Genomic DNA, 18145 nt, shown 5'->3' on the forward strand with positions numbered 1-18145 from the left:
AACCATATAATAATAAATATTTTTTATTTGCTTTAAAAATATTGATAATAAAGCGTATAGATATATCTGTGTATAAATTAAAAAGTAATTATGGCACGTATTAAATATATAACACTGGCAAAACAACCAACAACGAATTTATTGAGTCAATACTTTTTTTAACTAAAATATCACTAAAATTTAGAACTATTAAAACTGCTTTTATTTTCTTTCTAAGGAAACAAAATTCTTCTGCTTTGTTCCCAAAACGAAAACAAAACTAAATATTTGATAGATATACCTATATTAAATCGGTTTTATAACGTTCTGCGCTTTCCCTTCCTAATCGCCACTCCTTTCTATTGTGGCCAGTGGCGTAACCAGGGGGGTTTTGGGGGTTAACCCTACTTTGAGCTCTATACGCTTAACACCAATAGTATACCACCAATAGTCTTTCTTCAATTTTTGTTATAAAATCAACGGTTCCGGAGTTACGGAGGGTGAAAAGTCGAGGTTTTCGATATTTTTTATATTTTTTGGGCAATATTTATGATATAACTATACCAAAAACCCAGACATCCAAAGTGAAAGTTATCCTCCAACACCAAATTGTTCTATATGGTCCACATAATGTTCAGAAAAAGTCACACCATTTTGAACGTCGGGATTGGGGGGGGGGGGGGAGAGGGGGAGAAATCGGTAAATATAAAAAGTATCAAAAACCTCCACTTTTCATCCTCCGTAACCCTGGAACCGTTGATTTTATAACAATTATGTATAGAACCTTTTTTGTTTTAAATTTTATGTAGAACATTTTTCTATAGAACATTCCTTACGCTAAAGCATAGTTTTAGAAATATTGACGAAAAACTTAAAAAACTACTTATTTACCGATTTCTCACCGATACTTTTTACTGAACAATATGTGGACCATATAGAACAATTTGGTGTTGAAGAAAAACTTTTACTTTGAATGTCTGGGTTAGGCCTTTTTTTGGACCAATTATACTATACTACCTCCGTAACTTTGGAACCGTTCATTTTAGAAGGGTTATGCATAGGGCCTTTTTTTATTTCAAATTTAATGTAGAACAATTTGTGTAGAGGGTTCTTCATGCTAAACCGCTTAGTTTTAGAAGTATTGACGAAAAACCTAAAAAACTACGGATTCACAGATTTCTCCCCCTCCCCCCCCCCAAACCCGTCGCTCAAAATGGTGTGACGTTTTTCTGAACATTATGTGGACCATATAGAACAATTTGGTGTTGGAGGATAACTTTCACTTTGGATGTCTGTTTTTGGGTCTAACTATACCATACTATTTATCGAATGCTTTATTAAAATCAATAAAACACATATATATCTTGATGTATATTAAGTATATTAAGTGAAAAAAGAGCTTCAGGCGTTCCTAGGCATTTGCAAAACCTAAATTGTGTACATATTATTATTGTCTATGTCCAGTTTGAGGCATAAAACCCCTATCTCATCACCTACCAAAAGTAGTAAGTGTTTTCGTCCAAAAGATCCAGACTTATCGGAAATTGGAATTGAAATTCCTTCGAATTTTAACACGTTTCGAACATTTCCAGTTGCCTTACGAAAAAGTAAACACTTTGAGGTGTATTAAAATATTTATTCACAAAACTTAGCCCAATCGCATATCTATATGATACTGTATTAATAAATGATGTTATCTACATATTAATAATATTATACAATTTATTAGGAGAAACTTAAAACTCGTGTAGCGATCAAAAATTCTGATACTGTGTGAACATTTAACTTTGAAAACTCTCCAACTCTCTTCCTTACTGCTATCCCACTGATGGCTTTCATGAGGGTGAACAAATCGGCACAATACTAAAAAGAAAACATAAAGAAATGTTATCGGTTACTAAACTAAATGAAAATTATAAACAAACGACAAACAAAGATCCGAAGATCCGAAGATTTCTTACGTTTAAAATCAATTCAGGTAACAGCTCAAATCTATGTCTTCTATAATTTGCAAAGCACACAGACGATATTATATAATAATTAACTGACGTGAAGAATCTAAAACTTCATTCCATAACACGTATTTAGCCAAAAACTCCAGCGAAGTTGATTTCAGGTACTCAATTGTGTGAGTAAATGAAAATACGAAAGACAGTAGTTAAGATTTTGTTACAGAGCACCACCAATTAGAATACGAATTTTTTGGATAACAGTTGATCCGGATGTCGATAAGATTGCTATAAACAAAGAACTTCAGGAATCACATAACAGTAATTTTTCGCAAAACAAAATATGTTTTTGTATTTTTTGGGTCATTCTAAGCAAATAATGTTTTTAGAAGTTTTTTCGTAGGATGTACAGTTTTCGAGATAAACGCGGTTGAACTTTCAAAAAATCGGAAAATTGCAATTTTTGAACCCGAATAACTTTTGATTAAAAAATAAAATAGCAATTTTGCTTACCGCATTTGAAAGTTCAAGTCAAATTTTATCGGTTTTGATTATTTGCATTAGTAAAAATTAATTTTTTTTATTGTTAAACAAAGCTATAAACACATAGTGCTTGAGTGATGTTTTCAATGATCTCCCATTTAAAATCGAACGAGTAGGTAGAGTAGGTACAAGTGCAAGCGAGGCTATTTCTACGTAGAATGCATTAAAACGCATGTATTGCGTTAAATGCAATACATGCGTTGCAATAAAAAAAAAAAAAATTTTTAGCAATGCAAATAATGAAAACCGATAAAATTTGACTTGAATTTTCAAATGCGGTAAGTAGAATTGCTATTTTATTTTTTAATCAAAAGTTACTCGGGTTCAAAAATTGCAGTTTTTTGAAAGTTCAACCGCGTTTATCTCGAAAATTATGCATCCTACGAAAAAACTTGTAAGAACACTTTTTGCTTAGAATGGCCCAAAAAATACAAAAAAATGTTTTGTTTTGCGAGAAATCGCTGTTATGTAATTCCTCAAGTTTTTTTGCTTATAACAATCTAATCGACATCCTGATCAACTGTTACCCAAAAAATTCGTGTTCTACGGGTCAAAATAAAAAAATTTGGGTAAGTCCATCTGAATAAAGGAGGCCATTGTACCCCCCCTGGCGACAGGACTAAATGGCTTATACGCATTTCATCCTTTTGGAATCATCAGAGTCCGTCAGAGTTCACATTAAATCTTAACTAAGCGAATGGTACTCTATATTGAACTTAAATCGTAACCGTCTATCATAAATGAAAATTATGTATACAAATAGTATATTGTACAACAAGTGAGACAACAGACATATTTCTCACGAGAGCAAGTTTGTTGGCACGAGCCAAGGCACGAGGCGAGGGCCGCAAATCAAGCGAGGGAGAAATATGTCATTTTCTCATGTGTTGTACACTGTACTTTTTCTATGGATGCGGTTTTGTCAAGAGTTCAAATTTCAAAATTAAATAATTTAGGTGCTTTTACGTATATTATATGCATAAATTGAAATAAAATACATATATACATGTGGGTATTTAATATTCTTGAATTGAAATGTATATACTTTATTTTTTTGAATTATAATTAACCGTTATTTTTGAACAGTTTTGAAAGGCAATTCCTGGCAAGTTTTGCTTTAATACATTTATTTGACAACATTAATTGTGTTTGTATTGTGCATGTTACCGTGGAAAGGCGATCATAGTATGGAAGACCGTAGGAGAACCCGTGAAAAAAAATATTTCTCACTGCAATGGCCAACTTTTCTCACTGCGTGAGGAATTGTTCGTTTTGAATGTATGTAAGTAGTTGAATACTGTTGAGAGAAGTTGCATATTGTATAGCATCCATAGAATAAAAAAATATGAAAAAAATATTCTTAAGAAACGCTTTTCTTTAGTTACGAGTGACTAAACTTAAACATATAAAAAAATCAACTAAAAAGCAAAAAATAAAAAAGATTGAAAAAATCTAACACATTCGTCAAAGAAAAGCGTGGCGCGTCTTCATCGAATAAACGGTTTTCGCCCCACGCTTTTCTTTAACGAATGTGTTACATTTTTTCAATTTTTTTATTTTTTGCTTTTTAGTTGATTTTTTTATAATATGTTTAAGTCTAGTCACTCGTAACTAAAGAAAAGCGTTTCTTAAAAATATTTTTTTCATATTTTTTTATTTTTTACTTTTTAGTCTTACACTTTTCAAACATTAAAATATATCGTCATGTTTATTAAAATATGTATAAAACATATGATGTAAAAACATGAAAAGTAGTCGGGATCGGCAAAAAATTTGAAACTTTATTGTTTATTTATGAAGCATAACGTAAACAATTAACGTAAAAAGTGAAATTATGTATAGTTCATATAACTAGCTACAATCTGTAAAAGTTTCAAGTTTCTTCATTGTAAAAAACAAGAGAATTTAAGCATTTTCCGTTAAAATCGTTTTTTTATTTAAACAATTAATAAACAAAAAAAATTTTATTGACTATTCGTGTATTGTTCCCGCGAATGCAAAAGGCAGTCAAATTAACGTCTAAAGATTTGATGCAAAATATTGAAGTAAAGAAAAGCGTTTAATAAAGCGTTTAAAAAATATATTGTTGTCTTTTTAATGGTTAAGTTTATTGATATACTACTACGTTTAATGACTTTTACTTAAAAAATAGAATTATTACCTTAATCGATTCTGCAGGTTCATCCGAAAATTCTTGACTGACTTCCGTACAATTGATTATCGTGGCTTTTAAAGGCGACACTAACAGAGTTGAATAATTTTTCTGAAACCAATATATCAATATAAAGGTGCGCTATATTGAAATATTTTGTTAAAAAAATTCGGAATCGATACATCTTGTAATTCTATTTGTATTATGCCTTCTTCAATTGGATTCTAAGTTGTGCATCAATATGTAAAAGACGTTCTACGTGTGTTTTACAGACCGCTCTTAATAGTAAGATCTTTGTTGTACCTTTTGTTTCTTCATACTTCTATCTTTTGTCTCTTCGTATATTTGATTTCTCATCTAATAAGGATCCCATTGCGAATCCAAGTTCCTCCTATTTTGATTGAGTCCCATTAGGAATCCAAATTTGGAAGCCATCTTTGTCCAAATTTTTCCAGATTGGGAATTCAAGTTCCTCCTAATTCGGAGGCGACCTTTACCCTAATAATATACATAGTTCAGAGAAATAAGGGAAAAAATATCCTGTTGGTGACACAACTCCCTCCAGGCCGAAACCAAATTTTTTGAGAAGTATAGACATCTGTTATAATAATCTATGTATGTTTCCTGCAGCCGATTTTGTTGATATACATAGTTATAAACAAATGAAGATCAAAAAACGGTAAATTTTTACTTTTTTCGTCTATTACCAAAAATTTAAGCATTTTAAACAAATTTGAGAGTAAGAAACTCATAAATCGTATAAAAAACTTCAATATGGCTTACGCTGAATATGTCTATCCTTATTGGTTGCTTAGAAAACTGCAAAATAAATCATACATTTTGAGTTTTTATAAATATTTATAACTTATGTTAAAATTAACTTGAACCTTCTTATTAAAAGGAATGCTGAGATTTCTAGTGCTTAAATCATACCCTAAATTTCAAAGCAATCGGTGAAATAGTTGAAAAGTTATTTAATTTGTTTATCCCAAATTAATTTTTTTGCAACACTATAAGTCCGAAAATGATAAAGTTACAGTAATACTTGGGATCGTTTATGATAGAAAAAGATTTATACTATTAATTTAATTAAAAAAAATAACAAAAAAGAATTCTAAATATTGCAAAATTATTTTGCAAGAACATGTGAATTAAAAAAGGGGGGCTAACTTCGTCCCTAATTGTCCTAGGACAATTGTTTTTCTTTCTAAATGTCTATAAAAATTCAGTCTTTTTAAATATGAAAAAATAATTTTTCTACGGGTAACGGTTAAAAAGTTATTCTAATTGTTTACAAGTAAGCAAAAAATCGACATGTTTTTGCAAAATATTTTACACTGTTTAAAATTAATTTTTGTCATTTTTTTAATTAAGTTAATAGTATAAATGTTCTTCTTTCATAAACTGTCTAAAGTATTACTGTAACCTCATAATTTTCTGACTTAATAGTGTTGCAAAAAAAATGAATTTGGTATAAACAAATTAAATAACTTTTAAACTATTTGACCAATTTCTTTGAAATGTAAAATATACTTTAAGCACAAGAAGTCTCAGCATTCCGTGTAATGAGAAGGTTCTAACTTAATTTTTACATACGTTATGAACATTTATAAAATCTCAAAATTTATGAATTATTTTGCAATTTTCTAAGCAACAAATAAGGATAGACATATTCGGCGAACGTCATATTGAAATTTTTAATATGGTTTATGAGTTTCTTATTCTCAAATTTGTTTAGAATGCTTCACTTTTTGGTAATAGACGAAAAAAGCGAAAATTTACCGTTTTTTGATCTTCATTTGTTTATAACTATGTATATCATCAAAATCGGCTGCAGGAAACATATAGGTTATTATTATAGATGTCCATACTACTCAAAAAATTTGGTTTCGGCCTGGAGGGGATGTGGCATGAGAAAAATCTTATTTCTCTGGACTAATGGAGCTTCTCGCATCCAAGTTTATTCTAGTTTGGAAATCACTCGCATCATAGATAGTACGCAGTCCCCTTTGTGTCTGAGCTTGGATGAAGGCCCCTTTTATTCAGAACTCGGCTGGTGTCGAATTATTTAATTTATTGTGAGTAGTATTAGGTCTGGATCCCGCGTATGAAAAAAAAGTTGATTAATAGCAAGCTGAAAATTTGTTAATAGCTTAAGGGTGTCTAGTCGAATAAACTTTGATATATGGGAACACTGGAACAGGGGCAGTTTTAATTGTGGAACAGGTTAAAAATTTGGAACGGTCAGACCACGAAAACGGCACATTTATTTTGTCCGACAGAATAGACTTAAACTCTCCGAACCGAGATTAAACTCTCATGCAAAAATCAGACTGCTATTTATCACCTGTCTTATTTGCTGTCATTTGACATATTCTACATGTTCCACTCATTAAAACTCCCATTTGGTGATAAATAGCAGTCTGATTTTTGCATGAGAGTTTAATCTCTGTTCGGAGAGTTTAAGCCTGTTCTGTCGGACAAAATACATTTGCCGTTTTCGTGGTCCGACCGTTCCAAATTTTTAACCTGTTCCACAATTAAAACTTCCCCTGTTCCAGTGTTACAATATATTAAAGTTTTTCCGACTAGACACCCTTAAGCTATTAACAAATTTTCAGCTTGCTATTAATCAACTTTTTTTTCATACGCGGGATCCAGACCTATATATGCGTATATTCTAAGCCAAATCAAGCGGTGTGTTGCTTTAATGTTAGAAAATTTATACAAAAATCCAAGAGACCGAATATAGTTGCATTAAATAATTTAATCCTTCAAATCTATTGTTACAAACAGTGCAGATATCATTATTCTTTTCTTCATTTAATGTTAATTAATATTTTTGTACAGTCTCTATTTTAAACATGTTTAAATCGAAATGGATTAACTAAACATTAAATTATTATGTTATTGTTGCGTATTTTTTCTCATTTAATTGCATTTTTTTTAATTTTCAACACACAGTTAATCCGTTGCAAAGATAACAAAGAGCTAATATTTTCTTTATGAGATTGGCAGATGAAAGGCAACCGCAAATACGTACTTTTGACTTACTAAAGCAGAATATTTACGTACCTGTTTGGATTTGTCAAACAAAAATTCTCTCATTAAACAAACTATTGTCCTTCTTCCTAATGAAAGATTCCATCTGGACCACGCGAAGTTGAAGCATCCACTTAGGGCTGCAATATTGCAGTACAAATTTTTCTCCATTGGCCAATGTTTTTCACAACTCCCTAAAATTTATATTAATGCTAAATGTAGTTAAATGTAACTAAATTAAATGTGTACACACTATTACAAGTATGTACATATGCGAAATTATTCAAGAGTTTTAGTGTGGGTTTTTTACACTTTAATAATTTTAAAAAAATTATTAAAGTGTGGGCCGTATTATAGGTTTGGTTCAACAAAGGAATTGGGAGAGCTAATATAATAAAAAGACGATATCTAAAATAAGTTTGTAAAAAAGGTTTTTAGTTCTATTATGTAATTTTATGTATGTTGGCCTACCTTCCACATAACAAAATGCATCATGTTCAGGAAAAATATCGACACCAGTTTCTTTGAGTATCTAAAAAGAGTAATAAAGTATCTTATATGACGTATTAAAAGTGAAATAAAAATTAAATAAATCGAGGAAATTATAAAATACGACATAATCAAAGAATATTATTACGTATTTTTTATGGGAAATAAGCCACAATTTTACTAAAAAATGAATTTATTAACGTTTCGAAGCCCAAATCGGGTTTCGTTGTCAAAATACAAAATACTATTAAAATAAAACAAACATGTTGTTGCTAAGTAAAAAAATTCTTCTAATAATTTATTTAATCTGACTCATTTATATTGGCAATTCAGACGTATATTATACATTTTAAAGTAGAAGACTTTAAAATGATATCGCCAATATTTATGAGTTGCGATCCTGGGACGACTTTACTAAAAGATAGTTCATTCGATTACATGAAAACAATCCCAACTCAAGAATATCCGTCGCAAAAAAATCATAGCATGTGATCTGTCTTTAAAAAGACAACCAAATGCAACGATGACAGTAAAATTCTCGCGTTAGAGATTCCATAGTAAATCACGAGGGAAAACCAGGAAAAAACCTCGTGATACTATCCCGACATCGTAAGTATTTGGTCTTACATTTAATCTACCTTCAAAATTATAAAAATGCCACAAGGAAATAGCTTCAGAACAACACAAAGAATATTATTTGCCCTTTAAAGCCACCCTTAGCAGATCCTTATCCCCACGTATCAAACATGGATTTCCTAAAAGCTTTGCATTTTATAAGGAAAAGGAGGTGACCAATCTAGGTCTCCTTCTTCCAAGTAGGGGAGCAGGGGGCTAGTTGTAACAATTTTCATAAAATCAAATATATCTTGACAGCTATTTTCCCAATTATCACTAATTAAACACTAAACGCTAGTTTAACTCTTTCTGAATAAAATTGAACTGAAGAAAAGTTAAGAAGACTTTTATTTTTAATCAACTAGCATTTTACCAAAAAAAGTGCATTGCTACAACTTACCCCGCGCTTGGGGCTAGTTGTAACATCTATTGGGACAGGTTGTAACATTACGAAAATTCGAATTTTTTGGAATATTTCGAAGAAAATACCAACGTTGGTCCTGTTGAAAGATGTTGCTCGATTTAATAAAGTGGTTTCTGCTGTTCTTAAATATAAATGTAGATTTCTACGCATAAAATTTTGGACCCAATCTGGACCAACTGTATAATTTTGATACTAAGATGAAGGAAATTGCTTAGCACTGAGTTTCACAGCATATCGGTAAGGCAGTTTTCGCATCTTCATGGGAATTAGTCCAAAGTATACTTCGGTGCACTTCAGAATATACGAAGCCATTTTACTTTCTTCTTCGGCTGTAAAAACTATCCCTGGTTTAGTACTGCCCACTTGTAGACTCCTAATGTTTTTCTTTTTTTCTATATTGTTATAAAGATACATGACACAGTAAGTGCTGTTTTACTTGCTTGCTTTATGTTTAGTGTGACCAACTCCAATTCAGTCGAATTCGGGACAAGGCTGAAAAAAATTCCTAAAATCCAGGACTTTTGAATGAAAATCGGGCCATTTTTTTAAATACAAGTTTAATATCATCTTTTAATTGATTATTTGACATTTTTATATTGAAAATTATATTTTGATGGAATTAAGCGGATTAAGCCACAATTGTTTGTAATGATAATTATATTTTTGTTAGTTTTTGATGTTTCGACTTCAAATCCGAAAATCGTCCTCAAAAACGAAAAATTAGAAAATCAACTGATGTTGGATTTCCATGCAAATATAACCTTAGGTTAATATAAAAATGTAATTATCATTACAACCAATTGTGGCTTAATCCTATAAAAATATAATTGTCAAACATACAACAAGAAAACAGTTTCTGAACATTTTTATGTTGATTACTTCTTACTATCATATTATTTGTCGACCGATTGAATTTAAGTAAAAATGAGAAGAATTCAATTTGATGTGAATTCTTAAAAAAATAACGTATTCAAAATTTCAAAAGAGAATTTTGCCAAAACGTTGAAAATTCGGATGGCCCGGAACCATTGTCCGGGACGCCGGGACACGACTTCGTAATTCGGGCCATGTCCCGGATTTTTCGGGCTAGTTGGTCACACTATTATGCTACATTGATTATCTAAAATGTCCGCTGAACCTAACTCGTAGACTTCACTTCCTGGCTTTGAGTTGCCTTTTCTGATTTCCTTTTATGTTGTCTCGTTCTGGACTATTACTAAACCAAATAATATGTTTTTATATTGTAGATCATAAATTTAGTAAGATTCAGCGCAATTTGTAACATGTTACAACAAGCCCCAACGTTTTGTTACAATATACCCCGTAGCACACTTTTGTATATTTATTAAAACAACTGTAAAAATATCTTGCAAATCGTAAAATCGTTAAGCAATATCAAAGTATAACTAAATTTAGAAAAGAAATGAACACCGAAAGATTCATTTCCGTTTCAAACAATAGCGATAACCAAAATTTTATGAGAGTCAAATTTTAAATTACCTCATCCAAATTATGCACGTGCACAAAACTACTATTTGCAACTATCGGTGGATGGCTGGCTAGACGGTGTCATTTGCAGGGCGATAAGAGAATAAGATTGAGTCAGCTAAATTAGTTAAAAACGGTCAAATAACCTATGAAAAAGCCGTGTTACTACTTACCCCTGTTACAACAAGCCCCATTTTCCCCTACTTAGAGCAGATAAAATATTCCTTACACCCATCATTTGCGGATCCCTAAGATCACTCATAATAAACCATAGCCTCACGCCTCACGACTCACGATACAAACAAATCACCATGTCAGCGTGGATTGAAAATCATGGAGATCCAACAAACAATGTATCAAGAAAGTTATTCAATAAACAACAATAAAACAATGCTTTGCGAATAAATTTTAGGAAAAATAGTACTCTGTACTAGGTGTTATTAACAACAAAATATTATAATACGTAGACTATACTCACTTTCTTAATTGCGTATAATTTCATATATTTTCCGATATATGGTTTAAGCGCATTATTTGGACTATTCTGTACCCATACAAGACAAATTTTTCCATCTTGAACGTTGAATTCAAGAATCAGTATTGCTGATGTTATTGTAATGTTGACAGAACCACTGCAATATAGGAATAAAAGATACAGTGTGTCATAAAGTAACGCATAATTCATTATTTCGTAAACCGGCGACTTTAAAGAAAAATTCCGAAATAGGTCGATTTTTATTTTCAAATTACAATTTTTTGGCATTTATATCATACTAGTGACGTCATCCATCTGGGCTTGATAACGTAATCGATGATTTTTTTAAATGAGAATATGGGTCATGTGATAGCTCATTTGAAAGGGTATTTAATTCTCTATTTACTAATATAAAAAATAACATAATTATTTATACAGGGTGTCCAAAAAGAATTTTTTAATTAAATTTATTGAGACAAAAAGAAAAATGTATGTAACTTATTTAATTCAAAATTCGTTTTACTTTTGTCAGAAAACAGAAATACATGCTTATTTTACAAATAATAAATATTGCTTTTCGCTTAAATTCAATATTAGAGCTGCCACCCACCTGCCTCTTGAAAGTTTAACATTACGCTTAAACGAAAATCAATGTTTATTTTTTAAATAAAACATTTCTATGTTTTCTGGCACCAATAAAATATATTTAGAATTAAACAAATTACATACATTCATCTTTTTGTACCAATTAATTTAATTTAAAAAAACATTTTTTGGACACCCTGTATAAATAATTATATTAATATTTATATTATTGAATAGAGAATTACATACCCTTTCAAATGAGCTATTACATGGCCCCTATTCTCATTTAAAAGAATCATCTATTACGTCATCACGCCCAGATGGATGACGTAACTAGTATGATGTGTATGCCAAAAAATCGTAATTTAAAAATAAAAATCAACCTGTTTCGGGATTTTTCCTCAAAGTCTCCGGTTTACGGTTTTATGAATTTATGCGTTACTTTATGGACGCACTGTATGTATAGAATAAAAAATAATTTAACATTTTATGTTTTGGTACAAAAGAAGAATATTGATATTCTAACGAAAAACATACCATAATAATAAGTTTTGCTTACTAAAGTACTAATACAGTCGCTCATTCTAGAAGAGACGTGAGAGAGATGTTTTCACAACTGGAGGAAGAAACAGGAGGTAGTCTGGGCCTTCGAATAAATGAAGAGAAGACAAAGTACATACTAGTAACCAAAAATATAATACCAAGAGTTAGGCAGAAAATAACTATTAATGACCACAACTTCGAAGCACTAAAAGTGTTAAATATCTAGGGGCGATAATCACAGATGACAACCACATATAAAAAGAGGTCTCAGCATGGATAGTTGCGTGGAATAGACCATTATACTCCCTATTATCATTATTAAGATCTGCACTGCTAAAAAAACAATTTAAATTAATACTGTACATGTCAATTAATTATTCGCCCAGTTGTTACATATGGAAATGAAACATGGACCCTAAATCAGCGGCGGGGAATAAATAAGCTGCTCGGCTGCTGTATTTGAAAGTAAAGTTCTCAGAATGATATTTGACCCTCAAAGAAATGAATTGACAGGAGAGTGAAGAAGGTACCGCAAAGCTGAATTGGTGACTGTGTATGGTACTGAAAACATCGTCAGATATACAGGGTGTCTGGGTGTCCCGAAAAGATTGGTCATAAATTATACCACAGATTCTGGGGACAAAAATAGGTTGATTGAACCTCACTTACCTATATACAATAGTGCACACAAAAAAAGTTACAGCCCTTTGAAGTTACAAAATGAAAATCGAGTTTTTTTCATATATCAAAAACTCTTATAGATTTTTTATTGAAAATGGACATGTGGAATTTTCATAACAGCAGAATCTTAAAAAAAATTAAATTGAAATTTGTGCACCCCATAAAAATTTTATGTGGGTTTTGTTCCCTTAAACCCCCTCAAACTTTTGTGTACGTTCCAATTAAATTATTATTGTAGCACCATTAGTTAAACACAGTGTTTTTAAAAGTTTTTTCCCTCTTAGTACTTTTTTGATAAGTCAGTGTTCATCGAGATATTTTGAATATTTGTCGAATCCACCACATATTTGTATATGGTTAAGTATGATTATTAGTCGAGGAAATGAAGCTGAAAAAATGGCAAAACCTCGCAATTTTTTCGTCCAGCATCGATTTGTACAAAAATTTGGGATTAGGCTCATTACACCCTCTAGTTCATTTTCTATATTGAGCCGTTGTACGCTTTTGGTTTTTTAAGGATGAAAACTACCCCTAATTGTAAAAAATTATAAAATAACATTTTAAACTTTAACATTGTCAACATTTGGTTCTTATTAGTTACATAATGATTGTTTTATGCTTTAAGATATACTATCATAATATTTCAACCCTTAAAACCACCCTTGTTGGAGCTATATATAAAAAATTTACTTATCCTAAAAGAATAATTTCGGCTTGCATCTATTTACATAAAAATTTGGGATTAGGATCACCTCATCCTGTACTTCATATTCTATATCATGCTTAAGGGAATTGATTATTTTTAGGGGTGTAAACTACCCCTTATTGTCAAAAATTACATAAAAACATTGTAAACTTTAATATGGGTAAAATTTGGTTTTGATTGGTTAAATAATGATTGTTTTATACTTTAGGATATAATATCATAATATTCAACCCTTAAAAACCACCCTTAATAACATTACAGTTTTTATAAGTAGATATTTTAATAGATCTATACAGAAAAAAAGTAGAATAAAAGAATTACAAAAACATTTATTTACACAAAAATACGAATTTACAAATATGTACAAATACAAATCCAAATAGTTTTTTAGTCATCTTCCAGTATACGAACCGGTTCTGTGGTATTATACATACATTGAAAATTATCCATAAGCGAACTATCCGAATTTTTCGAAAAAAAAATTGTTTTATAAACATAGCTCCTTCATTTTTGGCGATAAGAAGTTTTTTCAAAAATGACTTTATAGGATTTTTGAAGAGTTATAAGACTGTAAACTAAATTCCGTAAGATCCCTTAGTTTTTAATTAGGGTGGGTTTAAAGGGCTCGAATAAGGGGTTGTTTGCTCGTAAATAGAGGTTTTAAACAGCTATATCTCGCTAACTGTTCACTGTAATGAAAATCTATGCACAAAGGAATTTTAGTTATTAAAAAAGCTACAATTTAGTAGTATGTCATTTTTTTCGTATCTCCAGTATTTTCGGAGATATTTTGAAGTAAAATGTAAAAAATGGGAAATTCCAAAAAATTTATTTTTCTTTACACTCCAATTTTTCTAAAATTAGGCCTTTTAAATAGGTCAAACTTCTTGGGTGTATTGACAATACAAATGTAAAAGGAATTACAGAAAGGTAAAGACCAGTTTTTAATTAGGAGGGTAGTTAGGGGGTTGTTTTCACTGATGTTTTCATAGAGAAAAGCAGGTACCGACCTTTTTTTGATCATAAGTCGCTTAATTTTCAGGTAGAAACTTTTTATTATTATTTTTTGAAAGGCCTAACTGTATACTTGAAAAAAGATTATTTAAGTTTTCCTCGAAAAATGCAAAGTTTTTCCGTTATTTTACTTTGAATATTTCAAATTATGCATTTGACGAAAAAAGCTAATTTTAACATGCCGTATCTCGGTTTTTATTGGTCTTAAAGATATCACAGAAAAAAAATTTGGTTTGTGTTACTAAAAGATACAATTTTGTTATCTACAGTTTTTTTTGATTCAATGCATATTTTTCGAGGTATTCTCAAAAAACCCTCTAAAAAAGTCGATTTTTTTATCGAAAAACTGTTACTTTCAAGCGCGAATAACTCGAAAAATATTAGTTTTACGAAGAAAATGTAAAAAACATTTTTTTTTAGAATCACATTTTACATCGATTTACATGGTTAAAAAATGTAATAAATATGTAAAATGTAATAAAAATAAAAATAAAATGTAATAAAAAAATGTAATAAAAAATCCCCGCCCCCAAGATGGGGTTTTAACCACCCCCAAGGTTTTAGCGTACAGCGGCATGATATAGAAAATGATCCTTGGGACTATTCCCTACCTTCTGAAATTTATTTATAAACTTACATTTTTAGGTATATTTTGAAAAAGAAGCCACATCTCGATAAAAGGTGACTTATCAAAAAACTAAGAGGCATGAAAGTTTTGAGAACATTTTGTTTAACTAATGGTACCACAATAATAGTTTAATTGGAACGTAGAACGTACACAAACATTTGGGGGGTTTAAAGGAACAAAACCCCCATAAAATTTTTATGTAAATATATTAAAAAAGAAGCCGCATTTAGATAAAAACTGGCTTATCGAAAAAATACTAAGAGGCAAAAAAGTTTTAAAAACGTTGTGTTTAACTAATGGTGCCACAAAAATGAATTAATTGGAAGGTACACAAAAGTTTGGGGCGGTTTAAGGGAACAAAAGCCCCATATAATTTTATGGGGTGGACACATTTTACTATAATTTTGTTTTAAGATGCTCCTGCCATAAGAATGATACATGTCCATTTTCAATAAAAAATCTCTAATAGTTTTCGATATATTGAAAAAAATCGATTTTCGTTTTGTAACTTCAAAGGGCTGTAACATTTTATGAGCACATTTGTACTAAGGTAAGTTAGTTTCAACCGAACTATTTTTGACCCCAGAATATGTGGTATAATTTATGACCAATCTTTTCGGGACACCCTGTATAGAAGCTAAGATAAGAGTAGGGTAGGTCATGTGGTAGATCAGAAGAAGACAGAGTCTTAAAGACAATATTTTGTGAGAGACCAAGCCGGTAGATCAGTAGGCCTCCCCAGAAAAAGATGGAAAGATTATATTGAAGCCGATTTACCTAGGATTGGGGTACAACAATGAGAAATTGAAAGATGGAGGGCTATAGTGGAAGAAGAAAGGATCACTACAGGAGCAATCGATCATTTGTGGCAATAATGTCAGAAGATTATTTTCTTTCAGAGCAACAACTATAACACGGCCACGAAAGTAGAGCTACCCGAGAAATGAAAAGTAAGTAAGGTATACACAAAAACTGATATGCAAATCAACAGTGGCGGATCTACGGGGAGGGAACATTGGGAAATTTCTCCCCTTAATAAGGTCCAAAATTAAAGAAAAAAATGGTTGAAACATAAAAATATATTAGCTGTCAAGCAACTTATACCACAGATAGACAAATTTAACCCAATAAATACGTTAGTTACGAAAATTAAGGGAACTTATTGCATAGAAGTTATTATTTATGTATTTTATATAGTTTGGGTTTATCTTTTTATGTCTTTTGATTGGTGTTTCGTAGGAAGTCCCTTTCGTAGGAAGACCAATTAACAGAGGCAGTCTCCATAGATAGAGGAGTGAGGCAAGGATGCATCCTGTCCCCGGTGCTGTTTAATATATACTCTGAATGTATCTTCGAGCAAGCGCTGGGAGAACTACAGGAAGGCGTATTAGTCAACGGAGTGCGTCTGAACAACATTAGATATGCCGACGACGCTGTAGTTTTTGCAGACAGTCTAGATGGTTTGCAAAGAATAATGTCGCGCATATCAGATATAAGTAGAGAATACGGACTTGATCTCAATACGAAAAAAACAAAGTATATGGTAGTCAGTAAGCGCGAAATATTAAATACACAGCTTTTGGTTAACCAACAACTAATTGACAGGGTCGACAGCTACGCATACCTTGGTACCAACATAAACAGCCAGTGGGACCACTCAAGTGAAATAAAACAACGCATAGGAAAAGCGAGATCAGCGTTCATAATGATGAAGTCTCTTTTCAGAAGCCACGATTTACCTCTTGCTACCAAAATCTCTATCATCAGATGCTATGTATTTTCTACGTTATTATACGGAGTAGAGGCCTGGACACTTTCCGAGGCTTCTTTGAGAAAACTCGAGGCATTTGAGATGTGGTGTTACAGGCGCATTTTGAGAATTTCGTGGGTGGATCGTGTGACTAATATTGAGGTTCTACGTAGAATAGGCAAGGAATGCGAGATTATTAACATAATCAAAGAGCGCAAACTAGAATATCTTGGCCATGTTATGAGGAATGAACAGAGATATGGCTTGTTGCAACTCATTCTTCAAGGCAAGGTATTTGGAAAGAGAGGACCAGGGAGAAGAAGAATATCTTGGCTTCAAAACCTGAGAAAGTGGTTTAATACATCGACAACCGGACTATTCAGAATAGCAGCAAGCAAAGTTAGGATAGCCATGATGATCGCCAACATCCGGAACGGATAGGCACCTTAAGAAGAAGAAGGAAGTCCCTCCCCCCCAAGGCAAATGTCTAGATCCGCCACTGCAAATATACAAAAAACTTACTTAGCTTCTGGTTTAACTTCCCAAGCTTGATATGGCAAATTAGCGTACCTTACAGTAGCTAGACCAAAAATTCCAAAAACTTGGCTTCTAAACGATAGTGTTCCTTTTTCCTCGTTATGTTTTAAATCATGAACACATCTGGTAGACCACCAGTTTTCTTTATCGTCCCAAACGCAGACAAAGGGCAGCTCCAAAAATATTACATGCTTGGGCCATCTAAAATTGAAATGTCATTTTACCAGTAAAAGGCACTAATTTATAGAGAATTGTAATAAAGAACTTTTCAACGGTCTTTTTAAAGCCTTCTAGTTTGGACATTCAAAGAAAAAACATTTTTTAAGATTGACTTTTAGTAAAGATAGAATGATGAAAAAATACCGGTGTGCGATTTATGGCTTACAGTTTCGTATTAAAACACAAATAACACATTTTACGGCCGGCTATTACCTTTTAACGAGAAATAGAAACATGCAGTGTATTATTAATAAAGAAACATATTAGAGACGTATTAGGAAAGAAATACAAGACTCTAACAATAATCACATTACTTCACACAAGTT

At 31.5% G+C, this 18145-nt stretch overlaps 1 protein-coding gene across 2 annotated transcripts in view; it reads right to left on the minus strand.

Annotated features, from left to right (window-relative positions):
• Positions 1-1613: 1613 nt before the first annotated feature.
• LOC126888353 (dynein axonemal intermediate chain 7-like) overlaps positions 1614-18145 on the minus strand; it is a 44250-nt gene continuing 27718 nt past the window's right edge. The window contains exons 19-24 of one of the 2 annotated variants that reach the window (XM_050656526.1): positions 17586-17801; positions 11160-11313; positions 8137-8197; positions 7699-7859; positions 4633-4734; positions 1614-1842 (exon numbers count right to left, since the gene is read on the minus strand). In XM_050656526.1, coding sequence (XP_050512483.1) covers positions 1705-1842; positions 4633-4734; positions 7699-7859; positions 8137-8197; positions 11160-11313; positions 17586-17801 — 832 coding nt within the window. In that variant the 3' untranslated portion in view covers positions 1614-1704. The remainder of the gene's footprint in view (positions 1843-4632; positions 4735-7698; positions 7860-8136; positions 8198-11159; positions 11314-17585; positions 17802-18145) is intronic. The other variant, XM_050656527.1, reaches the window with a different exon arrangement.

The sequence above is a fragment of the Diabrotica virgifera genome, chromosome 7, assembly GCF_917563875.1.
Source record: "Diabrotica virgifera virgifera chromosome 7, PGI_DIABVI_V3a".
In the NCBI taxonomy this organism is placed as follows: Eukaryota; Metazoa; Arthropoda; class Insecta; order Coleoptera; family Chrysomelidae; genus Diabrotica; species Diabrotica virgifera.